We start from the raw sequence: 26,118 nt of genomic DNA on the forward strand, positions 1-26,118 counted from the left end.
GGAGATCCGAGACCCTCTGCCCCTTTTCTGGCACCACTAGATATCCAGGGTTCTGATGGGTCTCTGAGGGTGGGGGTGGGAGGTAACTAACACTGATTTCGGTGGCTTTTCCTACCACTTCCATGGGATATGTGTGTATGGGGGGGATGGAATTTGGGCTTGAATTCGTTTATGATCCATAAATTGGAGATAATAATATTACCTCCTTCAAATGATTATTGGGAAGATTGAGATGATCATATAAGTAAAGAATTTAGCACTCTGGCACATAGGAAGTGCTCAACATGTGTTAGCTATTAGCAGCAGTTGTAGCTTTTCCTCCTGTCTACTGACCGGAAGGTGCTGTTTCTGTTTTTCATATGACACATTGCAAAGTGACTTTGAACATATGATTCTGGATTTAATTTCTTGCAAGTGTGAAATGAGTTGACAGAAGAGACCAACATGGAGAGCCTCACCCCCATGGCCCATAGCAGACACATCACAGTGTTACCAGGAATTCCAGAAATGAATTCAAGTGATGAAAGACTGAATGACAGGAAGCCTGGGAGGACTGCTCCCCAAGGGAAGCTGGGTGGAAAGTTCTCACAGAGTTCAGCCCCATTCCGCCTGCTCTGCCCCGGGGGTCTCCCGGCCGCTGTCCCTCCACGAACTGAGGAGTGGTCCTAATTGCCAGTTGCCTTAAAGAGTTTGGAGAAACTGAAGACTGGGGTCCTTCATAGGCAGGTTCTGGATCAAGAGGGGTCAGGAGAGGCCCTGGATTTGGATTCCTGAAATCCACAGACAACCTTGCTCTTACACTACTTTATTTTAAAGGTTTTGTTTTGTTTTAAATTACAAAAGTAAAACAAGCATGCTGTAAAAATAGCATAAACATATACAGTGCATAGGCCGGGCTCGGCGGCTCATGCCTGTAATCTCAGCACTTTGGGAAGCCGCGGCAGGTGGATTACGAGGTCAGGAGTTCAAGACCAACCTGGCCAAGATGGTGAAACCCTGTCTCTACTAAAAATACAAAAATTAGCCGGGCACGGTGGCAGGCACCTGTAATCCCAGGTACTCGGGAGGCTGAGGCAGGAGAATCGCTTGAACCCGGGGGCGGAGGTTGCAGTGAGCCAAGATTGTGCCACTGCACTGCACTCCAGCCTGGGCGACAGTGATACTCCATCTCAGGAAAAAAACAAACAAACAAACAAACAAAAAACCATATACAGTGCATAAAGAAAAAGACAGAGAAGTCCTTCTCTAGGTGGCCTCCCTGCCCAAATCTGCTCCTCGGGATGGGCCCTGAGGCTGCTGGAGTCTCCTGTGCTGGGGAGCCCTCCACGCTGCCTCCCTCCAGGCCTTTAATCCAGTCTTGAGGTGCCCGAATCTCTGTTTCGTACACCTGCACACCCTCTAGTGGGGGTACTTTGCAAACTCAATGTGAGGACAAGAAGATGGAGTGGCAAGTGGCAGGTGTAGCCTAAGGTATCCTCCCATCGGGCTCCCCCACCCTTGGAAATTAGGATCTTAAATTTTGGTCCTGACCAAGTCCCACTAAAACTTGGCTACTAGGTTGGTTTTCCAATCCCAGGGCCAAAAGGAAACTGGGAACAATGCTACCTACTAGCAAAATAAAAAAAACAAATTTGTTAGAACAGTGACCCTAACTAGTCAAAGGCAGTGCTTTCACCTAGAGGTAATAATAATAACCACTTCTGGGAGCCCTTACTGAAGGCCGGGCTTTGCTTTAAGAGTGAGGACTGCTAATATTTCTTTTCCAGATGAGGACGCTGGTGCTCAGGGAGGTTCACTGCAGGAGGCAGGAGAGTGCAGTGGTGAGGAGCTCAGGCTCTGCGGCCCGACCACCTGGTCAGCCATCCTGGTTCTGCCGCATATCAGCTGTGTGACCTCAGACCTACATTATGGAGTCTCCCATGACTTGGTTTCCTCTCTAGTAAAATGGGGATGATGACAGTGTCTCCCTTCAAGGGTGGTGGTGATTAAATGAGTTACTATGTGGCTGGGCATTGTGGCTCATGCCTGTAATTGCAGCACTTTGGGAGGCTGCAGCAGGAGGATCACTTGAGCCAGGAGTTTGAGGTTACGGTGAGCTATAATCGCACCACTGTGCTCCAGGCCTGGGTGACAGAGTGAGACCTTGTCTCAAAAAAAAAAAAAAAAAAAAAAAAAAAGAAAGAGTATGTGTTAAGTGCCTGGCACAGAGAAGATGCTCAATAAATATGAGAACTGGGATTAAATAATGGGCCTAAGTCTCAGCTAGTGGCTGATGGAGGAGGCATCTGAACCTGGGTCTGATGTGGTTGAGGGTCAAGGGCTTACCCGCTATGTAGTGCTGTCTCCTTAGAGCCCGCTGGCTCTCAACTCCTTTCCTACCTTCAAGGCCTAGATCCTTGGGAGTCCCAGCTCTCACTGAAGTGAGGGTGACATGTGTCTCCTCTGAAGAACCAATGATTCCTGGTGAGTCATGGGAGGCAGAGAAGACTCTTGGACTTTTGGCAGAAGATGGTTAGCCCTGGGCCTTTCTCCTCAGAGGAAAGCCTGTAAGTCCCCTGCCCTGATCAGTGCTTGGCAGGGAGGGTGGGGGATTCCCTATCTTTCTAGGGATATCCTAAACTCAAGTACCCTCATTATGATACAGGATCTGACGCAAGCACAGGGGAAGTGTGGCTGCCTCCTAAGGGTGGAAATAGCAATGAGGGAGGCTGTCAAACATGATTTGCTGGAGTAGTGATGTCCAACCTGAGTCTTCAAAGATGGGGGGAAGTTATGAAGGGAGGGGAAGGACATTCTGGGCAGAGGGCACAATTTGAGCAGAGAGGCTAGACATGGCATCTGAGAAGGATCAAGTCTGAAGAAAGAAGAAGCAAAAGATGAGGCTGCTGAGGTCAACAGTGGTCAGAATTTGGAAATCTTTGTGTAATCTGCTGAAATGGTTGGACTTCTTTTGATTGAAAATAGGGAGCCAATGAAGATTTATAGAGGAGGTAACAATGGTAAAGTTTTGTCAGGTGTAAAATGGGATAACCATACAATAATCCTCCAATCCTACGATTGGAGGATTATTGTATGGTTATCCCATTTTACAATCCTGTGTAGGATTGTAGGATTGTATAATTATACAATTATAATCATACATTATTACACATTACATATTATAATCATACAATAATCCTATGTAGGATTGTAGAATTATTGTATGATTAAGTGAGATGATGCATATAAAGTTCTTAGAATGGCACCTAAAAAATGCTCAGTAAATGTTAATGATGTTGATGCTGATGACTGTAATGTCCTATTAGGAAGAGAAACCGCAAAGTTAGAGGCCACCAAGGCAGTCCATACAGTAAGTAAGGCGTGGCCCGGCGGATGAAGGCCAAGACCAGCCTTACATAGAAATCCAGTCCACAGACTTGTCTGCCTGCTGGAGTAAAACCCAAGCTCCTTGGCGTGGCTCAAAAGCACTAGGTGACCTGGTCCCTTCTCACACTTTAGGCTCCAGCCACATTATTTTCTTTCTGGTCTTCAAACATGTCCAAACTTGTCCTGTGTCCTTGCTGTTCCCTCTGTCTAGACTGTCTGTACCTCACATCTTTGAATGGCTGCCACTTTCTTGTCACAAAGCTCTTGGTTCAAATGTTACTTCCTCTAAGAGACCTTCTTGAGCCCTAGAACATCAGCCTTCTCGCCAAATGAAATGATCTTACTTGTTTTCATGTTTAGTGTCTATTGCTTCCTATCCCCTAGAGGATGTAAACTCCATAAGTGTATGAATTATATCTTTCTTGTTCACTGCTGTATCCCTAGGTCCTTGAACACCATTTAGAAAATGGATATCCTCAATAAATGTTTTTCAGGAAAAAATAAAGGATCTGAAATGATGTCTATTAGAGTCATTCCTTTCAAGCTATTCCTGGGAGAGGTAGCTGATCAAGCTGTGATCCGCTAGTAACACAGCTGAGTGAATTCAGTGAGATGATGACTTTGTGTAGGTAGAATCTGGGGGCTAAAGAGAAGGGACATCACAAAACAAAGTAAGTTCCAATGACCCAGGGTAATGTCCATGGCAGGGCTGGTCAGGGAGCTGTTATAGGACTTGGGGTATAGACAGGTCACAGAAGGGTGGGGGTGGAGACAGGGTAGAAAGAGGCTGGGTCTTAGAAGCATAGTACATCAGAGGGGGCCTGGAGGGCCACTGACTCAGGTCTTACATTCCATCAGGATCTTTAAATTTAGGCTGGGAGTAGTGGCTTACACCTATAATCCTAGCACTTTGGGAGGCCGAGGCTGGAGGATCACTTGAGGCCAGGAGTTCCAGGTTACAGTGAGCTGTGATGGCACCACTGCACTCCAGCCTGGGTGACAGCATGAGACCCCGTCTCTAAATAAAATAAAATAAAAATCAATTTTTAAAAAGTAAAGATTATCAAACTTAGTCTTTTAACATTATTTAGTATTTTGATATTATCTCCAAAAGAGGTTACAAATAGTCACACCAACAGGGTTGGAAAAAAATGCTCATTTATATAACTGTAATTACAAAATGCAAGTATCAAGAATATTCCAGAACTTTCTTTTTTTTCTTTGAGATGGAGTCTCGCTCTGTCACCCAGGCTGGAGTGCAGTGGCACAATCTCAGCTCACTGCAATCTCCGCCTCCCGGTTCAAGTGACTCAAGCGACTCTCCTGCCTCAGCCTCCCGAGTAGCTGGGACTACAAGTGCCCACCACCACACCCAGTAACTTTTTGTATTTTTAGTAGAGACAGGGTTGCACCATGTTGGCCAGGCTGGTCTCGAACTCCTGACCTCAAGTGATCCACTCGCCTCGGCCTCCCAAAGTGCTGGGATTACAGGCGTGAACCACTGCCCCTGGCCCAGAACTCATCTTTCAAGACCTGCCCGCAGGATCTGACACAGTTGTTTTCCTCCTTCTGGCCACCCTCTCTTCGAGCTTCCAGGACACTATACTCTCCTGATTGTACTTCCTTGCTGGCTACTCCAAATCTCCACTAGTGGTCATTGCTCATCTCATCATCCACCCCAGATTGTCCATTTCCAGAAGGCAGCAGAGTGAGTTCCTCTGCAGGAACACCCTCCCTCGAGGCTGGCTTCCTCACTTCCTAATAGTCCTTGCCTGAATGTCACTTTCTCAGAGAGGTCTCTTTCCTACCACCCTACTTAATTTCATGCGCGTCCGTGTAAAGAGACCACCAAACAGGCTTTGTGTGAGCAATAAAGCTTTTAATCACCTGGATGCAGGCGGGCTGAGTCCGAAAAGAGAGTCAGCAAAAGGTGGTGGATTATCATTAGTTCTTATAGGTTTTGGGATAGGCGGTGGAGTTAGGAGCAATGTTTTGGGGGCAGGGGTGGATCTCTCAAAGGACATTCTCAAGGGTAGGGAGAATTACAAAGAAACTTCTTAAGGGTGGGGGAGATTACAAAGTACCTTCTTAAGGGTGGGGGAGATTACAAAGTACCTTCTTAAGGGTGGGGGAGATGACAAAGTACATTGATCAGTTAGGGTGGGGCAGGAACAAATCACAATGGTGGAATGTCATCAGTTAAGGCTATTTTTACTTCTTTTGTGGATCTTCAGTTACTTCAGGCCATCTGGATGGATACCTGCAAGTCACAGGGGATGCGATGGCTTGGCTTGGGCTCAGGGGCCTGACACTTAACACTGCATTCCCTCCAATCCTTTCCCCCCTCTTCCTTCGCTTAATTTTCTCTAGTGCTCACTACCAAATGACATGCATTTCTTGTTTAGTGCTTGTCTCCCCTGACTAGTATGTCAGTTCCAGGAAAGCAGAGGTTTGTCTTTTGTTTACTACTATTTATTATCTAGAACAGTGTCTGACACACAATAGGCCCTCAAGGAAATTTTGTTGGTCCCTTTTCAATTTTGCTGGTTTGCACTTAAAAATATATAGGGAGACTTACCAGGAGCCCTAGACCAAACGTGAGTCTAAGGATTGGTATGGTTTTCCTCCACACAACAGCTAAAGCAAGGGACAGAGCCGACACTCAAGAAATATTTCTTGAATTAATGACCCTCTGGAGTGGGGTAGCATTGTGTGAAGTTTGCAGGGTGCAGCTTGGATGTGGTGCTAGAAGGGGAAGCCTCTGGGCTGAGCCTGTAGGCTCGTCAGTGGAGTTCAACCCGCAGGGGTAAATTACTGCAGTAGGAATCGACTGCATCCACGGCCCAGCAGGGGTTCCACTGCGCAGCCGCAAAAGGTGCCGAGGGGCCACCGCGCAGCCGCAGAAGGAGCGGACGGGTCTGCGCAGCCGCAGGAGGAGCAGGCGGTACCTAGACTGGTTCGTACCGGGCTGTTTCGCGTCCGGCCTGAGGCGGCTGGGGCCGAGTAGGTAGCGTCCCTGCACTCCTCACCCGGGCACGTGAGGCCAGCTCCGCTGCGCTGGCCTCGAGCTTCCAGCCCTCCTCCCCTAAGCCGCCGCCATCATGCTGCTGCCTGTGTTCACCCTGAAACTGCGCCACAAAATCAGCCCCCGAATGGTGGCCATAGGGCGCTACGACGGGACTCACCCGTGCCTGGCAGCCGCCACCCAAGCGGGCAAGGTAACCGCTCCCACCCGCAGGGAGCCCGGGCCCCAGGGAACCACAGGACCTCCGCCGGCCGCGCCCCTGGGACCCCGCCTCCTCTCCAACCCCGCCCCCAGCCCGTGTTGCCCGGCAACCGGTCGGCGAGCACCTTGTTGCTCTATCCTGCAGAGGACAGTGGGGAACTTAGAGGAGTTTTTCTGAGAAGTTGACGTTTTCTTGTCGTCAGGCACTTAGAGTCAGGGGAGGTCGGGGTCCCTGGACATAGGGAGCTTAGAAAAGAGACGTCTCCGGCGGGAAGGGGTTTGGTTCGGGCTAGCGGCAATAACCGACCCCAGATTCAAGCCAGGGGCCTCGGCTTGTCACTTGGAACTCGGAATTCCTCCCACTCTCTCACACTGCTTTTTTTTTTATTTTTTGAGATGGAGTCTTGCTCTGTCGCCCGGGCTGGAGTGCAGTGGCGCGATCTCGGGTCACTGCAGCCTCCGCCTCCCGGGTTCATGCAATTCTCCTGCCTCAGCCTCCCGAGTATCTGAGATTACAGGCGCCCGCCACCACGCCCGGCTAATTTTTGTATTTTTAGTAGAGACAGGATTTCACCATATTGGCCAGGCTGGTCTCGAACTCCTGACCTCAAGTGATCTACCTGCCTCGGCCTCCCAAAGTGCTAGGATTACAGGCGTGAGCCACAGCACCCAGCCTCTCACAGTGCTCCTTTACCGAACAACAACGACAAAAGAATGCAATACAAAAATTAACTTATTCAAATTGCACTTTTGATCCTTGCCCATATACCTTCAGTTCTTTCCCCATAATTTATTCACTAAGTATTAGGTGTTTTCTATGTGCGATTACTGGGCGAGGTGTGAGAATCAAAGAGATAAAAGAGACATCATTTAACATTCACCAGACTTCTTCTGAACACCATCTGTATAGATTTTGGAGACTCGGATGTAAAAGGAGTCCCTACTTTCAGAAAGCTTATAGTCCAGAAGCTAACAGACAAGGCAAATCAGAGCCCTGTGTATTTGACAGAGGCATGCCCAAAATACATGGAAGGTAGTGACAACGCTAATAACTTATAACAGGCACAAAACTTTATTACATGAGTCATCTCAGCGTCATTGCTACAAGGCCAACGGCAGCAGCATGGCATAGGTATGGTGTTTCTTGGCTCCAGTACCTACTAATTTCATGACCTTGGGCAAGGCACTTAATAATAGTACCCAATACATGGGGTCATGAGCTTTAAAAAAGTTAATACATGTAAAGCGCTTGACATATAGGAAGTGGTCACTAATTGTTACCTCTTATTTTCTTTTTATGATTCTCACTTTATTGACTAGAAATTGCAGTTCAGAGAGGTTCAACACAGTGCTTGGAGCCACTCAACTAGAAAGTGTGGAATGTGGTTAGAGTGCATGTTCTCTGATCCAGTGTGGATTTAATAAGCTAGGATTTGTGTAACAATTTATAGTTTTTAGGACACTTCCACGTATATTGTATGTTATATGCCTTGGGATACGGAAGTAAAAAATAAGGCTTCATTTTCATTAAGTAGTATAACAGTTAAGCTATTAATACTGGGTCTGGCACATCATGATGTTAGTTATTGTTACAGTTAGAAGTCACTGACAGGCTGGGTGCAGTGACTCATGCCTGTAATCCCAGCACTTTAGAGGCTGAGGCGGAAAGATCACTTGAGGTCAGGAGTTCGAGACAAACCTGGCCAGCATGTTGAAACCCTGTCTCTACTAAAAATACAAAAATTAGCCAGGTGTGGTGGGCGCCTATAATTCCAGCTATTCGGGAGGTTGAGGCAGGAGAATCACTTGAACCTAGGAGGTGGAGGTTGCAGGGAGCCGAGATCGTGCCATTGCAGTCCAGCCTGGGCGACAGAGTGACCCTCGGTCTCAAAAAAAAAAAAAAAAAAACACTGACAAATGCCAAAAAGAACTTCATGTTGGTTGTGTTGTAGGTACATAGCAGATATATAAATGGGCTGAAAATATCCCATTGGTATTAACTCAGCCCCTAATTTGAAGGCTTACTATGTACTGGGCAGTCTTCTTAGCTCTGCAGGTGCATTGGAAAATGTGACAGACAAGTTTTTGCCCCCTTGGACCTTACATTTGAGAGGGGGAACCAGGCAGTTAACCGAATATGCAAGTGTTTTCATAGGAGAAAAAGAATAAGGGATTCTGTATGATGGGAGCTTGCTGTTTTAGACAGGTGGTCAGATGGCCTCTAATAACATTTGATAAGAGGTTTGAAGGAACTGAGGAAACAAGCTCTGCAGATTTGTGGGATAAGCGCCTTGCAGGCAGAGGGATCTGCAGGTGCAAGGGTCTTGAGCTGGAGATATGCATGGTGTGTTTCAGGAGCACAAGGAAGCCACTGGGGCTGGAAGGCAATGAGGGTGGTCATGAGGTAGACACAAGCCAGATCATATAGGAACCTGTAGGCCATGGCAAAGACCTTGGTTTTTATACTGAGTAAGTTAGGAAGTCCCTGAGGATTTTGATAAAGTGGGTGTTGGAATTTGCTTTATGTTTTAGATAAAGGCTAACTGGCTGGTATGTGGAGAACAGATGTTCAGTGACAGGATGTAGGGAGGTAGGTGTCGGAGTAGAAGCAGGGAGATTGGGCAGAGGTCCCTAGGGCAGCCCTTAGATAGAGTGTGACCTGGAGTGGAAGGCAGGAATGCTTGATTGTAGGACTGTTGTCGAAAATGGCCCAATAATAATAATAATAATAAAGGAGATCCCTTGTCCTATGTAATTGGATGGATACTTTGTGTTCAGCTCTGTAAACAAATCTAAAAAGTTCTGACCTGATCTTTTATCTTGAGACCTTAAAAAGAATTAGTAGTATTTTATGACTCAAGTAATGCCATGAATATATTCTCTTAAAAGCAATTAAAACATTCCTGCTAGGGTTAAAGCCTGCATCTCTAGAAACAGGACTTTATCCTTACAGCTGGGACCCTGTTGTGAACATGGAACTGACTCTGGGCCTTAGCAAGGATTTTTTTTTTAAAAGGAATCTCTGGCTGGGCATGGTGGCTCAACATCTGCAATCCCAGTACTTTGGGAGGCCTAGATGGGCAGGTCAGCTGAGGTCAGGAGTTCGACACCAACCTGGCCGACTGAAACCCTGTCTACTAAAAATACAAAAATTAGCTGGGCGTAGTGGCGCCACCCCTGTAATCCCAGCTACTCAGGAGGCGGAGGCAGGAGAATCGCTGGGACCCAGGAGGCAGAGGTTGCAGTGAGCTGAGATTGCACCACTGTACTCCAGCCTGGGCAGTAGAGCAAGACTCCGTCTCAAAAAACATATAAATAAATAAAAGGAATCTCTTGCAGGGTGAATATTAGAGTTTTCCTCTGGGGACATTTTTTCTCTCATGGTAATGCTTAGGGGTCAGTTGAATTTATATTGTTTGCAGCACCTCCTCAGCTGGAACAAACGTGTGAACTTCAGCAAGTCCTTTGAAAGCCCTGGGAGTGGTCTTTTTGTCATGTGACTGAGATTGGCTTTCTTTCCTTGCCTGAAGGGACAGACTTGTCTCCCTATGGACTCTCTGAGTGCAGAGAACAGCAGAAGGGAACTGGGGGAAAGTCTGACTCCTGAGACCCTTGTTGCTCTTGATAAAAATTGCAAACTCTTTCCATTCCAGTAAGAATGAATATGGAGCCCGTAAGCTATTTCCCCTCCTGTTCTTTCTCAGCATATTAGATTTCTGGAAAACTCTGTAAGAATTGGTTTGTTCAGGCCGGGCGCGGTGGCTCATGCTTGTAATCCCAGCACTTTGGGAGGCCGAGGCGGGCGGATCGCGAGGTCAGGAGATCGAGACCACGGTGAAACCCCGTCTCTACTAAAAATACAAAAAATTAGCCGGGCGTGGTGGCAGGCGCCTGTAGTCCCAGCTACTCGGAGAGGCTGAGGCAGGAGAATGGCGTGAACCCGGGAGGCGGAGCTTGCAGTGAGCCGAGATTGCGCCACTGCACTCCAGCCTGGGTGACAGAGCGAGACTCCGTCTCAAAAAAAAAAAAAAAGAATTGGTTTGTTCAGAACTGTTATAAAAGGAAGTGTGATGTGGTGGTGGCTGGAGCGCAGGGTCTGGAGCACACCAGGCTGTTGTCTTAGCCCTGTCACCAGTCTCAAGACCTTGGCAAAGGGCCTTAACTCTTCCGACCTCATATGGAAATCAAGGGTTGGTGTCAGGTTCAAATGCAGTTAACATTGACCAAAGCATGTTATAAAGTGTTACACAAACGGAACATGAAGGCAGTGTTCAGTGGCTGCACATATTTTCTATGTTTTTAGTCAATTCTTTTGAAAATTATTTTTTGTTGAATAGGCTGCCTTGGGTAGGTATTAATGGTGAAATTAATTCTGTTTGGATTTATGTGAAAGAGATGAAATACTCATGTAAATTTTACAAATTTTAGAACCAGAAGGGGCTAGAGGGATCCCTAGTCCAGTGTTTTTCATCCCCCCCAACCTTTTTTGTCATATTGCCCACCTCGGAACTTTTTTAGACCATGAAAATTTCCCCAGTGAAATTCTGATACCTCAGATATACTTTATATCTCTTTTTGTACTGTGGTCCTGCGAAGGGCTACACGATTCCCCATCGCAAACCCATTTGCCTGTCCTGGGAGTGATCTCACCCCTCTTAAGAATGCATTTTATAGTCCAAACCTCCTTTTTACAGGTGAAGTCTAGGAAAGTTGAATAATTTATGCAGACACTCAGATTATATTTATGATAGTTGAAACTGTTGAATTTATTATCTTTGGGCTAATTACTTAGTTCTATGTCACTGGTATAAACTGTGAAAGCCTTCAAGATACTTGATTTGCATGACTCAGTTTAAGTTTGTGAAAGAGATTTACTAACTAGCAGACCATTTAAGGTCTAGGAAGTGAATTCATTAGGTGCTCAGATGAAAGATAATAAAGGAAGTGTTTATTCTGTTTTCCATGATCTTTTTGGTGTGTGGCAATCACATTGAAGGTGGTAGCAGCTTATTCTAGATTGATCAGGAAAAGGCTAGCTTCTAAGAGTGCTTTGACATCCTGCTGGTGGGTAGCATGTAAGCTGGCCTTGTAAGCAGTGACTATATCTTGTTCATTACCTTGTTCCTTACAAGGCTAAGAACCACTGGATTTCCATGATTTCATAATGACTGAAAGTTGTCCATGCATTGAACTATGTACGAGTGTTCTAAGTTTCATAGGAGATTAAAGTGACTTCTTGTTAATGTTGATGTGTTAATAACCTGGTTCTTTTTTTAAAAAATGTATGGTACCAATTTTTTATATTTTAAGGGAATGTAATTAGTTATTTTTGTTTCAGGTTTTTATTCATAATCCTCATACACGGAACCAGCATGTCAGTGCATCCAGGGTCTTCCAGAGCCCCCTGGAATCTGATGTTTCTCTTCTCAACATTAACCAGGCAGTCAGCTGCCTGACTGCAGGCGTACTGAACCCTGAGCTTGGCTATGATGCCCTTTTAGTGGGGACACAGACTAATCTTTTGGCTTATGATGTCTACAATAATTCGGATTTGTTCTACAGAGAGGCAAGTATAACCTTTATAACCATAAAATTGTCATTACTCATTAATGTCCATTTTTTATGCTTAGAAGAGATCAGATCATTTATTTTGGTCTGTTTATTGTATGACTGTTACAGTATAGGTGAACAACATGGAGATTTTGCTGTTAACATCTGCTTTATGTACTCGGAACTTATTTATTTGGTTATGGTTGCTAATCACTTGGTGACACTCGAGCTTATCTCTATGAGGTATATCTGTGATACTACCAGCTGTCAAGATCTCCTGTTGAGAATTCAGCCAAGAGCTGGGAAGCCAGTAGACAGGTCTCCTGGTGGACTTGCATTCAAGTTTAGTGCAATAGTTTGTAGAAGCCCTTACTGTAGCCTGCCACCTACAGGCTGCTGCAACTTTAATACCCAAGCAATTCATATTTATTACAGAAAAGATAAGGAAGTAAAAAGTGAAAGAAATTACACCTATTTTTTCATCTAGAAAGAACACTTAACTGTTGAATTTTTGAATCCAGATTTTTTTACCAAGCATATATGAATACATTTTGTAGTAAAATGGGATCATATATACATGTAGCCTTTTACTTGTTTTTACCCTATAGCAGCTTTATTAAGATATGATTTACATGTACAACTAACCTACTTAAAGTATACAATTCAGTGGTTTTTAGTGTATCCAGAGAGCTGTACAACCATCACCATCATCAATTTTCAACATTTTTATTACCCCCCCAAAAAACCCATACCCGTTAGTATCATTCCCTATTTTTCTTTAACCTCCTAACCTTAGGCAACCAGTTATCTGCTTTCTGTCTCTAGAAGTTTGCATATTCTAGACATTTCATAAATAATGAAATTATATGTAATCATTTGTGACTGCCTTCTTTTTCTTAGCATAATATTTTCAAGGTTGATCCATGTTGTAGCATGTGTCAGTAATTCATTTTTATGGCTGAATAATATTCCATTGTATGTATATGCCACATTTTATTTATCCATTTATCAGTTAATGGACATTCCACTCCCTGGCTATTATGTGTGGCTCTTTCATTCAATAATATGTTGTGAACGTCTTTATATGAAGTTACTACATACCCGTTATGTCATTCTTACTGGTTGTATAGTATTTCATTGTGTTAATATAATTTGTTTAACCGTTCCATGTTGTTGAACATTTATGTTATTTCCATTGTTTCTCTGTTACAGTTCATAGTGTAATAACAGTATCTCTTTGACCACTTACCTGATTATTTCCTGAGGATAAGTTCCTGAAAATGCAGGTGGTTTTCTTTCTTTTTGTTTTTGTTTTCTGAGACAGAGTCTTGCTCTGTCACCCAGGCTGGAGTGCAGTGGCATGATCATGGCTTACTGCAGCCTTGACCTCATGGGCTCAAGCAGTTCTCCTACCTCAGCCTTCTGAGTAGCTGGGACTACAGGTGTGCACTACCACGCCCAGCTAATTGTTTATTTTTTAGAGAGATGGGGTCTCACTATGTTGGCCAGGCTGGTCTCAAACTCCTGGGCTAAAGCAGTCTTCCTGCCTCAGCTTCCCAAAGTGTTATAATTATAGATGTGAGCCACTGCATTTGGCTGGTTTTCTTCTTTGTCTATTTTTTGTTGAGGTAAAATGTACATATATGAAAATGCACAGACCTTATATGTACAGTTCAATGAGTTTGGATCCCTATAACCAATACCCCAATAAAAATAGAGAACATTTTCATCACCTCAGAAAATATTGTTGTACCCCATTCCAGTCAATTTCTATCTCCCATAGACAATCACTGTTCTGACTTCTGTCAGCTTAGATTAGCTTTTCCTGTTGTTGAACTCCATACAAATGGAATTATACAGAATGTATTCTTTAGTGTCTGGCTTCTTTCACTTAACATAATGCTTGCAAGAATTATCCATGTTGTTGCATATAAAAGTAGTCTTTTGTTGTTGTTGCTAAGTAACAAAAATAGTATATTCCATTGTGTGAATATACTATGGTTTGTTTATCCACTCTCTCGGTGATAGACAAGTGGATGGGCATTTGGATTGTTTCAGTTTTTAACAACCATTTTCATATAAGACTTTTGTTTTTAGTAAGATTTTTTTTATAAGACTTTTTGTGGATATATGTTTTAATTTATCTTGGGTAAATACCCAAGAGTGGAACTGCTGGGCTGTATGGTTTATAAGAACTTCATGACACTGCCAAACTGTTTTTGCAAAGTGGTTGTATCACTTTACACTCCTGCCTGCAGTGTAGGACAGTTCCAGTTGCTCCACATCCTTTGTCAAAATTTGTTGTTGCCAGTCTTTAATTTTAGCTGTTTTGGAAGGTGTGAAGTGATATCTTACTGTGGTTTCATTTTGCATTTCCCTGATAATCATTGATGCAGAGCACCTTTTCTTGTGCTTATTGTCCATTTATGTGTCTTCCGTGAAGTGTCTTAAGTCTTCTGCCTATTTTTTATTGGTAGTTTGTCTCTTTATTATTGATTTGTAGACATTTCTTGGATATACTGGATACAAACTCTTTGTTAGATTTATAAATAATAAATATTTTCTCCCAGCCTGTGGCTTGTTCCACTAGGCATGTGTCTTTTGATGAGCAAAAGTTTTGCATTTTTGTGAAGTCCAGCTGATCACATTTTTTTCTTTAGTGTTTAGGACTTTTTCTGCCCTTTGCCTATTTCAGGGTCACATTGTTTTTGTTGAGAAGTGAAATTGAGTTTAGGACTGTATTAGTCAGGGTTCTCCAGAGAAACAGAACCAATAGGATATGTACATATTAGAGGGGGAAATATTTATTTTCAGGAATTGGCTTATGCAGTTGTGGAGCCTGGCAAATCAAAAATCTGCATGGTGGGCCAGCAGGCTGGAGATCTAGGAGAGAATTGATGTTGAAGCTCAAGTACAAAGGCTGTCTGCTGGTAGAATCCCTTCTTCCTTGGGGGAGGTCAGTCTTTTTTCTATTAAGTCTTTCAATACTTGATAGAAAGTACTTAATAGAAAGTATTGAAGGACTTAATAGTAAAGTAGATTATTATCCATATGTGCGTGGGCCAATTAATGTGTGAGGCCCACCCACATTATGGATAATAATCTGTTTTACTCAAAATCTACTCAATTTACTCAAAATGTGGCCTAGTTAATGTGTGGGCCAAATAATGTGTGAGGTCCACCCACATTGTGGATAATAATCTGCTTTATTCAAAATCTACTGATTTAAATGTTAATGTCGTCTGAAAAATACCCTGACAGCAGCTCTAGAATAATGTTTGACCAAATATCTGAGTACCATGGCCTAGCCAAGTTGACACATAAATCAACATTACAAGGACTCAGCTTTACGATTGCCTAGTCAAAGACTTTTTTAAAAATGAGATTTTCGATAGGCATTGGTAAGTTGCTCCCTAAAAAGACTACCATTTTCCACATCCCCCTCAATAATGATCGTGCTTGTTTCGTTACACCCTAACTAGTAGTGGATATTATTGTTCTTTTTGATTGCTAATCCAAAAACTGAAAAATGATATATTGTGAGAAAGAACATTTTTCATGTTTGTTAAGTGTATTTCATCTCTCATGTCCTGTTTGTTTATTTTTTTTGGTTGGGGTGTTTACCATTTTTGTATTTATTTGCCTTTTATTAACCTTTTTCTTAAATTAACTTTTTGTCTCATATATTGCAAGGGTTTTTTCCCCACTTCATTGTTTACCTTTTAACTTTATTATTTCTTTGGCCATTTAACAGTTTTAATTTCTTTTGAAATCTTTTCTTTCCTATATAGCCAATCTTTATAGTTTTCCCACTTAAAGATTATATAAGTAACGATTATTTTCCTGTACCATAAACAGTGTTTACAAAGATGTCCTTGAGTCTTTCAAAAATAAATTAACTTATATAATTTATTCAAGAAGTCTAAGATATTTATTTTAGATGGTGGGACCATGGGTTTTTTTTTAATTCTTTGTACTTTTTAGTACTTTTTAGTACAAAGAATAATAAAGTTAAAAAGTAGTAAATAAGTAGATTACAAGTATTAAAAAGATTTCCATCCAAAATGGTTAAAATAAATTACAAAGTTTGGGTGCTTAAAGGCATAAGTCTTGATTCTCTGGAGAATTTGCCCTCTGGAACTTGTGGTCCCAGACAGCTCCCAGAGTATTGTAGCAGCGTTTTGTAGTGGCTTAGTGTGAAAGCCAAGGCTCTGATTTACCCTGTATCTGTGCTTATCCTTGCAGAAGCCACAGGGTTGGGTCTCAGTAGACAGCCCTGGCTGCCTTCTCAGGAGACCATCTGGCTTCTCACAAATGATGACAGAGGAATTTGGGTGTCCAAATAAAAATATGGATATAACTTACCTTCAGTGTGCCTGCAGATTATTGTGTCTAAGATAATGTGTCCTTTTACTTTTCTTAGGTAGCAGATGGGGCAAATGCAATTGTGCTGGGGACATTGGGAGACATTTCTTCCCCTCTTGCGATTATTGGTGGCAATTGTGCTCTGCAAGGTTTCAATCATGAAGGAAGTGATCTGTTTTGGACGGTATGAAGAAGAAAACATTCTTTTTGGTACCCTTAAGCGTTTTTACTTTTAATGTTCTTCTTTTTTAACCACCAACTCTACTGAGTAATAATATTTATAATTCTGTGCATTAAAAAAGGATATGAATAATTTGAATAGCATTCATTCATGTTTTGTGTAGTCCTCTCCTTCATGTAGCCAATATATTTGGAGTAAATGGAGAAACGATGGCATGCTAATGGTTTGGGGTTTTATTTTCAGGTTACTGGAGACAATGTTAATTCCTTGGCCTTGTGTGACTTTGATGGTGATGGAAAGAAAGAGGTATGTTGGGGAGGAGATACCTCTCTTGTGTGTTCAGCCAAATAAATTTTGCCATGACAGTGACATTAGTGTTGAGAGAAGTGTAAGCTTCTCCTGGCTGATTTTGGTGCTCTGTTGCCTAAATGATCAGCCAATTGGCCTCATTCTTCTTTCTCTTCTCTTTTGAACAATAAATCACTTGTGCTTGTGTAATAAATACAAAGATCAAAGCCATGGTGTTTCAGAGACACAGGAGAGGGCAGAGAGGATAGAAGAGTTGGGATTTCAGTCATATTCACGGTCTTGTGAATTGCTCCTGATGCTTTGAAACCATATTAGTATGTAGTTTTCAATTTTGGCCAACTGTTTTGAGGAATCTAAATGTTTTAGAGATTGGCTTTTAGCCTTTGAAATTATTCTAATGGTTACCCTAGAAATTAGCTTCTTGAGCAGTCAGTAGGTGTGAAGTGCTATGTTGGGCACCGACTTGCCTCTCTCTTGTCCATGTACACTGGACTCTGGTGTTTGAACAGGGCTTCCATCTGTAGGCAGAGAAAGTTGCTGATCCAGGGAGCCTTTTCAGGTACTCCAGGAAATAACATATTCTGGCAAGATGTGCAGCTCCCAAGGCAAGATGAAAAGCTGCAGTTGCCCCTGTTTATTCATTGATTGAGTCTGCTGATCCTCCCATTAGAGGGAGCATTTCTGAGCATCAGACGATTAGGAGGTTGTCAATCTTGGGTGGCAGAAGCAGCATGCAAAGTATTGTGCAATTTTTTGTTTTGTTTACAGAAATTTTGTTGTTTTCACTTACCTAAACATGTATGATATTTCCCCTTCAGCTTCTTGTTGGATCTGAAGATTTTGATATCCGAGTTTTTAAGGAAGATGAGATTGTGGCAGAAATGACAGAAACAGAGGTAAGAAGCTCCACCTTGAACTACAGTAACCTTGAGCAAGATAGATCAGCACTGTCAGATGAAACATCAAGTGAGAGTGCTGGGACATCTCCCAACCCAGGTGGTTTTAGGATAAAAACTGGGGGCGGGGGAGGGTCAGACAGAGCTGTATGTTATGGAAAGAAAAGCAATAAAAATCCTAATTAAGATATATTTTGAAAAGACTGATTAAATAGAGAAAAATTATTGAGTATAGTTGAATACATAAAGGCATTTCTTTTAATGAGTTAATACATGCAAATAATAATAATGGCAATCATTTATTATGTACCTATCGTATGCCAGGTAGTGCTCTAAGTACTTTATATGAAGTAACATATTGAATCCTTACAACTACCCTAATAGGAAGATAAATTATTATTATTTCCATAGATGAGGAAAATGGTGTTCTGGTTTTTTGTTTGTTTGTTTGTTTGTTTTGAGGCAGAGTTTTACTCCATTGCCCAGGCTGGAGTGCAGTGGTGCGATCTCGGCTTACTGCAAGCTCCACCTCCCAGGTTCAAGTGATTCTCATGCCTCAGCCTCCTGAGTAGCTGGGACTACAGGCACGCACCACCACGCCTGGCTAATTTTTGTATTTTTAGTAGAGATGGGGTTTCACCATGTTGGCCAGGCTGGTGTTGAACTCCTGACCTCAAGTGATCTGCCCACCTTGGCCTCCCAAAGTGCTGGGATTACAGGGGTGACCCACCGCGCCTGTATTTTTTGTTAAGTTACTTGTACATAGTCTTGGCTATGAAGTGGCATGGTCAGCATTTGAACCTTTATTTCTCTTCCTCCTCATCATGTGTATTCAGTAGGGCTGAAGTGCATAAATGAGATGTTTATATTTTTTTCTTCCTGCAAATTCAGTACTTCTTTGGCACATTTCTGTAGGTAAACTTAAAAATTATAGAACTTGTGATTAGAATCACTCATGTAACTGAACCCGAGATATTTCCTAAAGAGTTTAAACTTTATTTTTAAAAAGTGATGTTTAGGCCTGGTGCCGTGGCTGATGCCTGTAATCCCAGTGCTTTGGGAGGCCAAGGTGGGAGGATCAGTTGAGACCAGGAGTTTGAGACCCGCCTGGGCAACATAACAAGACTCCATCTCTACAAAAAATATAAAAAATTAGCCAGAAGGTGATGGCACACGTCTGTAGTCCCAGCTGCTTGGGGGACTGAGGCAGGAGGATCCCTTGAGCCCAGGAGCTTGAGGCTACGGTGAGCTATGATCGCGCCACTGCATTCCACCCAGGGCAACAGAACAAGACTCTGTCTCAAAAATAAAATTTTAACAAAGTAACAGTGTTAAGAGTTAGGAAAATAAAGACAAAAATAAAGTAAAAAGCAGTATCTAAAGATTACCTGTATCCTTTATGGTTTTGACATTCTTAGAATATTTATTTGCTGCTAGTTTTCTAGGATTGGGCAAGACTCAAACAGAAAAAAATAAGATATTCTTAATTAAGGAATAAGAAGAGGATAAAGGAGCAATAACTTGTGAACGTTGTAAATGGACAGAAAGAAACCAGTAAAAGAGAGTCTTAGAGATCAGAATGGTGGGATTCTGCAAAATTTAGTTATGTGGTATTTAGGAGTCTGTATCAGAAAAGCTCGAGGGCAATAATCTCAATACTGACCTTGGCCTCTTGTCTTTAAATTACTTGCTTCATGTCACTCATAAAAGCTGTCTAAGAAGGTCAGACTTCTTTTCCCCTGACTATAAAAGGAGACGAAAAGCAAAACCTACACATTGATGTACAGTGTTATCAATGATTTTAACTAATTTATCCTATAGCAAGAGTCATCAGTTTTTATTTAGCCCTACTGTACTTTTTATATATTCACAGTTATCATGATGTAAGATGATAGTTGTGGACAGAGAAGAAATGAAGAGGAGAAATGGGTGCCAAAAGGAGCAGTCTGAGGATGTGTGTCTCTACAGGGAGTCTGTTTTTTATTTTATTTTTTTTTGAGATGGAGTTTCGCTCTTGTCGCCCAGGCTGGAGTGCAGTGCCATGCCCTTGGCTCACTGCAACCTCTGCCTCCCAGGTTCAAGTGATTCTCCTGCCTCAGCCTCCCGAGTAGCTGGGATTACAGGCACCTGCCACCACGCCCAGCTAATTTTTGTATTTTTAGTAGAGATGGGGTTTCATCATGTTGGCCAGACTGGTCTTGAACTCCTGACCTCAGGTGATCCACCCGCCTCAGCCTCCCAAAGTGTTGGGATTACAGGCATGAGCCACCATGCCCGGCCCGGGAGTCTGTTTTGTGTGTATGTGCTTATGTGTGCTTTCTGAAGAGAGGGCCCGGAGTCTTCATTACATTCTTAAAGGGGTTTGCAACCTCCCCCACCACTAAAAAAAACAACTTGAAAATCCCTGGCTGATAGATGCTGTGTCCCGCATTCTCATATCCCTTTCATTCTAATTTGTGGTAAATCTTTTCTCCTTTGGTGGGAATCATTCAGATTTTGTTGGATTTTTATTGCTTGTTAATATTAGATTTGAGGAGACTGAATTCTTTGAAACATCTCTTTCCTAAATTCTAGAAAAGAGGACAAGAACCTGGAATAGAGTTAGGGATTTGAGGGGACTTCTTGATCTTCTAGTCCACAAAAGGAAGAAACTGGTGAACTAAGGAAGCAGTAAAGGAGCTCGGGAATCTGGGGCTGAATTTATGAAAATATAGACTTCATAACATTGTTCATTTGCAGGGCCATTTTCCTGTTCTCTTTGTTGGGTTTTGCTCCTAGTTCAAATATCTTTTCCCAGATCAGCAAAATCATGATTCATTTGGCAGTTGAACAGTATGAAGTATTGTCAGAAGAATGCCTTGAGCTAAATAATTCTGGAATCCTACACAGCACTTTGTATTCATAGTTAAGTGAAGTGGGTGGTTTTGTAGAAAAGCTGTAGGTGTAAAGGAAATTATATAACTATTCTCTGCTTTATACAATTTATTTCTTAATATCTCTTGTATTAGGAGCAGAATTAGAAAGTAGATCTGCAGGATCATGGATATCATTAAGCTTTGGTTTTAACTTTAAAGGAAAGTTTTGTTCAGTACCTAAAATTTTATCCTTTTAAGGATGTCAAATCCTTGAACAGTCCTATAAATATTTCTGTATCGTATATGCATTCTGTATATTGTTATATACTACACAAATCCATGTGCCTGGATTTTTACTTTTCAAAGGATTATGTGTTCTTTCTTTTACCTCTAGCAAACAAATTATGTCATAGAAAGAAAAGTGTATACATGAAGTAAGATATTCAATTGTGGATTGTTATAAGTCTTTTAAAAATTGAGACTGTAGGATGTTATAAGTTAAGTAATAATCATTAAAGCCTCTTGGGTGAACATATATAATATCTATTGTATATGCATATTCTCGATCTTGTGTAGCTATTTCTTCCTTAGTCCTTCAGTTTTCATGTGTTTTTTAAAAATAATTTTCTGAAACTTGCCACATAAGGTTGCTCTAAAACACCAAACTCTGTGAGTTTATTTAAATCTGATTATACAACTCTGAAGTAGATGACATGTATCGTAGAGAAGAGGAATACATTCCCCACTAATGGATTGGAAGCGCTTTTAAATCTAATTTTAACATAGTTGTAACAAGGAGTGTGAAGTCTTATAAAGCCGTACTTGACAGTAAACCGAGCCTTAATGAAAAGATACTGTGTTTTTGTGGATTGTTTTGCAGACAGTCACCTCACTTTGTCCCATGTATGGCAGTCGATTTGGTTATGCCCTTTCTAATGGCACAGTTGGAGTTTATGACAAAACAGCCCGATACTGGAGAATTAAAGTTAGTATAATTTAGCCTTTGATATTCAGGTACTTGATACTTATTGGGAGACTTCTGTGCTAATTATTAAAATTCTTTTTCAGTCGAAAAATCATGCCATGAGCATTCATGCTTTTGACCTTAATTCTGATGGAGTGAATGAACTGATAACTGGTTGGTCCAATGGGAAGGTAAGTTTGAATAGCAAAGTTCAGGTATAATTCAGAGTAGTAATTGTCCAAGGTGTATTGGCTGTAGGACTTAGAACAGTAACATTGGGATGTAAACTTCAGTTCGTTCCTTGGCAGTGTTTTGACATTTAACTTAATAATCTTGACACATTATTCCTGCTATCATTGTCAAGAGCTGCGCAGTGAGAGAGTGTAAGTCTTATAAGTGGTGTTTGGGGGAAATCTTCGGGGAGATTCTTTCTAAATCTCTTATTTGAAGTGCTGAGGATCCATCAGCCAGATTTATTCTAGGTAGTAGAACAGTAAAAAAGGAGTTTTAAGGAATTGTTTGAATAGCTCTTTTCTAATAAATCTTCAAAACTGCCTGAAAACTTAGCACTAATGGGAAGAATCATGTTAACATATTGTTTTCTGAGCTGTAACTTTAAAATAAAATCCTTTTGGTTGCTTTCCTCTTTTAACTTCAAATCAGAATTTTTTAGTCTTTTGGCAAGTCAGGATTGTCTTCTTAGAAGCTGCCTAGGTAGCTGCCAGATCTCCATGGATACCATTTGCCCTCGCTTTCTTGTCTGTCAGTGTTGGATTGCCTGAAGGGGATCAGCAAATTCTTATCTTTTCTTCTTTGATTTATCTTTACTTTTCTCTAGCACTTTGTAGGCATTCCTTTGGTGTTATGTGAAGAACAGATTCTAAAAAGCTGTTATGTTGGTTTCTGCTTCTCCACTTAGTTTTGTCATTAGTATGGGTACTAAAAATTATAAGACTGTATAGTTGCTTATTAAGAAATATGAAAATCTGTGAAATGGATGTCTTAGTTGGTTTGGGCTGCTATAACAAAATACCATAGGGTGGGTGGCTTATAAACAACAGAAATTTATTTCTTATAGTTCTGGAGGCTGGGAAGCCCCCTATCAAGGTGTTGGCAGATTCAGTGTCTGGTGAGGGACCACTTCCTCATAGGAACCTTACAGGGTGGAAGGGGCAAGGGATCTCTCTGGGCCTTCTTTTATAGGGCACTAATCCTGTTCATGGGGGCTCTGCCCTTATGACCTAATCACCTCTCACAGGCTCTACTTGCCAATACCATTCATTACCTTGGCTAATAGCATTCAACATAGGAATTTGTGGAGGCACAAACATTCAGATCGTAGCAGTGGATCATATTTTGAGGGAATATAAATTATTATGACTGACTTAAGAATTAGAAAACTACTAGACTTGAAAACTTATCAGGTTACCTTGAAATATAATTCTTGACCTAGATGTTTTTATAGTTAAATGCTTTTGAAATTTTAAGGAATTTCTATTATGTAATCTGTTCCTGAGCATGAAAAAGATAAGAAAATTATATAAGTGGAAAAACCGATTATCTACATTTAACAGAAATATACAAAAAGGAAATATACAGATCCAACTTGTGAATACAGGTGTGAAAATACTAAATAAATGCTGGTAGACAATTAACTTTGTCTTTTGTATGTCATTTGATGAGTTGGAGGGCCATCCTTTCCTTTCGGGGTAAAACCTCCCAGTTGGATTAAGCAAAAGATCAGAATACCCACAGAAATATTAATTTGTAGTCCTGCTTCTTAGTTAGCAAATGAGCCTTCTTATTTGCTAAATATTGTGGAAATGCTGTGGTAGAAGCCATTAGGTAGCTAGGCTTTAACTAGAAAGAAGCAAGTTCAGGTCAGTCTGAGTTAGAGGGCTACGTTAATGTGCTTTGTTAAAAATACAGGTCATTCGTTCTTTCACAGGCTTTAGCATTCATAATTTTCAGGCTTCCATGATGTTATTAATAGCATGAATACTTGACAGTGATGTACTGTAGACAAGGGGTAGGCTGTAACCTAAATTACTTTATGTTTTGGTTGCAAAGTTTTGCCCAGAAGATTGTTTATGAAAAGACAAAAATAGTGAGTAGCATTGGTCATCGAAATGAGTGCTCTGCTAGATTTTCTGTAGCTAGCCTTTTGTTGATAATACCTGTGTCCTTGCCTGGAACATAATCTTTTTTTTTTTTTTTTTTTTTTTTTTGAGACAGAGTCTCGCTCTGTCACCCAGGCTGGAGTGCAGTGGCGTGATCTCGGCTCACTGCAACCTCCACCTCCCGGGTTCAAGCGGTTCTCCTGCCTCAGCCTCCCTAGTAGCTGGGACTACAGGCGCGTACCACCACACCCAGCTAATTTTTTGTATTTTTAGTACAGACAGGGTTTCACCATGTTAGCCAGAATGGTCTTGATCTCCTGACCTCGTGATCTGCCTGCCTCGGCCTCGCAAAGTGCTGGGATTACAGGTGTGAGCCACTGTGCCCGGCCTCATAATCTTCATTTTAAGTGATGGTCATTTATTATCACTTTTGAGATGCATTTGTTTCTAATCAATTTATTTATTTGTTCTGTCTCTTGGAAATGGGAGACTTAGAGGATAGGAGAGCTCTCTAAAGTATCTGAATAGTTTTTATGTGGAAGAGGGACTCTTAACAGGGTAGTTGTAAAAGGTTGCATGGTGGAAGATTGGGCTAACTGTAGTTTTTGAACTTCAGATTCAACATACTTTACACATTTATATATAATAAAGATATAATTTTTATATAGAGCTAACATTTATTACGTACTTCTGTGTATCAGGCCCTGTTGATATATGTTAACTTGATTAGGCCTCAATTATACCCAATGAGGTATAGTACTGTTAATTTCTCCATGTTCTGGTTATTGATCCCCAGATGAAAAGACCAAGCACAGAATGGTTAAGAAACTTGCAAGATGCCGTGGATAGTATGTGGTAGAGCTAAATTCTGAACCTGAGCGGTTTGGCCATTAAGCCCATGCCCTTTTGCACTGTGCTGTGCGTACTATATGTACTGGCTCTTAGCAGACCCATTTCTTCAAATGAAGCATTATGTGAAGGCCAATATGAAAAACAGCTTTTATTTAAAAAGAAGAAAGCACAGCTCGTTGAGGCTCTTTAGGGTCCCTCTTGGCCCCAGCAGTCATAGGTATCTCCTGAGAAGTCATAGGGCTTCATAGAATACTCTCGAAAACTGCTAGACTAAATGACCTTTAAAGCTGATTTTTATTTTTAAATTTTGTGGTTTTTAAACATGTAGCATAAGCAACTTTTAAATTTGTGTTTTATTTGTAGGTTGATGCTCGAAGTGACCGAACTGGGGAGGTCATCTTTAAGGACAATTTTTCTTCTGCAATTGCCGGTGTGGTAGAGGGAGATTACCGGATGGATGGCCACATACAGTTAATCTGCTGCTCAGTGGATGGGGAAAGTAAATTGGAATGAGAAAAATCCTTAAGTCACATTTTCCATTTGATTAGGTCAAAATATCAGGAAATTTCACCAGAAGTATTTGTACTGAGATCCTGTAGTTCTAACAAATTCACCAAAGTTGGGGAGAACTTAGGTTTTTGTTTTTAAGAGCAGGTAATTGATGACCTAAAAATATACCTGGTTATACTTGGGGTTTTTTCCTTCTGTTCAGTCCGGGGCTACCTGCCTGGCATGACTGAGATGAGGGGGAACCTCATGGACACCAGCGTAGAGCAGGACCTGTTCCGAGAGCTGAGTCAGAAGAAGCAGAATCTGTTGCTGGAACTCCGTAACTATGAGGAAAACGCCAAGGTAGGTCCTAATGTGACCGGGTAGTTGAGGCTGAAATGTTGAGACTGACCAGGAGGATCAGCAAATATGGAAGAATGAGTGTGTCATTGCCAGGGTTTGGCCTTTTTGCCAGTGTCAGAATTGAGATGGGATATACCCTTTCATCTTGAAATTTCATTTCCAGGTAGTTAAACTGTAGAAATGTTTTCCTGATTGTTGAAGGACATTTCCTGCAGCACAATTTATTTACAGCAGTGAAAACAGGTGGAAGCAACTTAGATATTCATCAGCAGTAGGGAGTATGTGCTAAGGAATATTAAGCAGCTCAAGGAATCAATACTTGGACTGATATGGAAGGATATCTGTTGTCTTACTAAGTGACAAAAGGCAAGAACAATATAGAATGCCTTTTATCTTTTTCAAAAACAAATATATTAAAAATTGGCAACTGTAAAAATTGTGTGTGTGCGTACAAGCAAACTGGCTGAAATGTTCCTTTAATTTGTCCTGTAATGCATTACTGTATTTGAATTTGATGTACCAAGGGAATTTGTTTGCATACTTTAAAAGAACAATACTTAAAAAATGTTAAAAGTCATGATG

General features: G+C 41.6%; 1 protein-coding gene across 1 annotated transcript in view; it reads left to right on the plus strand.

The window, feature by feature from the left end:
* The first annotated feature begins 6,235 nt into the window (after window positions 1-6,235).
* The window catches only part of BBS2 (Bardet-Biedl syndrome 2), a 42,937-nt gene continuing 23,054 nt past the window's right edge, over window positions 6,236-26,118 (plus strand). Inside the window, exons 1-9 of the mRNA XM_003263071.4 lie at window positions 6,236-6,584; window positions 11,931-12,158; window positions 16,566-16,691; window positions 16,932-16,994; window positions 17,816-17,893; window positions 21,629-21,733; window positions 21,817-21,903; window positions 25,048-25,183; window positions 25,397-25,536. Of these exons, the coding sequence (XP_003263119.2) occupies window positions 6,468-6,584; window positions 11,931-12,158; window positions 16,566-16,691; window positions 16,932-16,994; window positions 17,816-17,893; window positions 21,629-21,733; window positions 21,817-21,903; window positions 25,048-25,183; window positions 25,397-25,536 (1,080 nt within the window). The 5' untranslated portion in view covers window positions 6,236-6,467. The remainder of the gene's footprint in view (window positions 6,585-11,930; window positions 12,159-16,565; window positions 16,692-16,931; window positions 16,995-17,815; window positions 17,894-21,628; window positions 21,734-21,816; window positions 21,904-25,047; window positions 25,184-25,396; window positions 25,537-26,118) is intronic.

Source organism: Nomascus leucogenys, chromosome 2 (genome assembly GCF_006542625.1).
Source record: "Nomascus leucogenys isolate Asia chromosome 2, Asia_NLE_v1, whole genome shotgun sequence".
NCBI lineage: Eukaryota > Metazoa > Chordata > Mammalia > Primates > Hylobatidae > Nomascus > Nomascus leucogenys.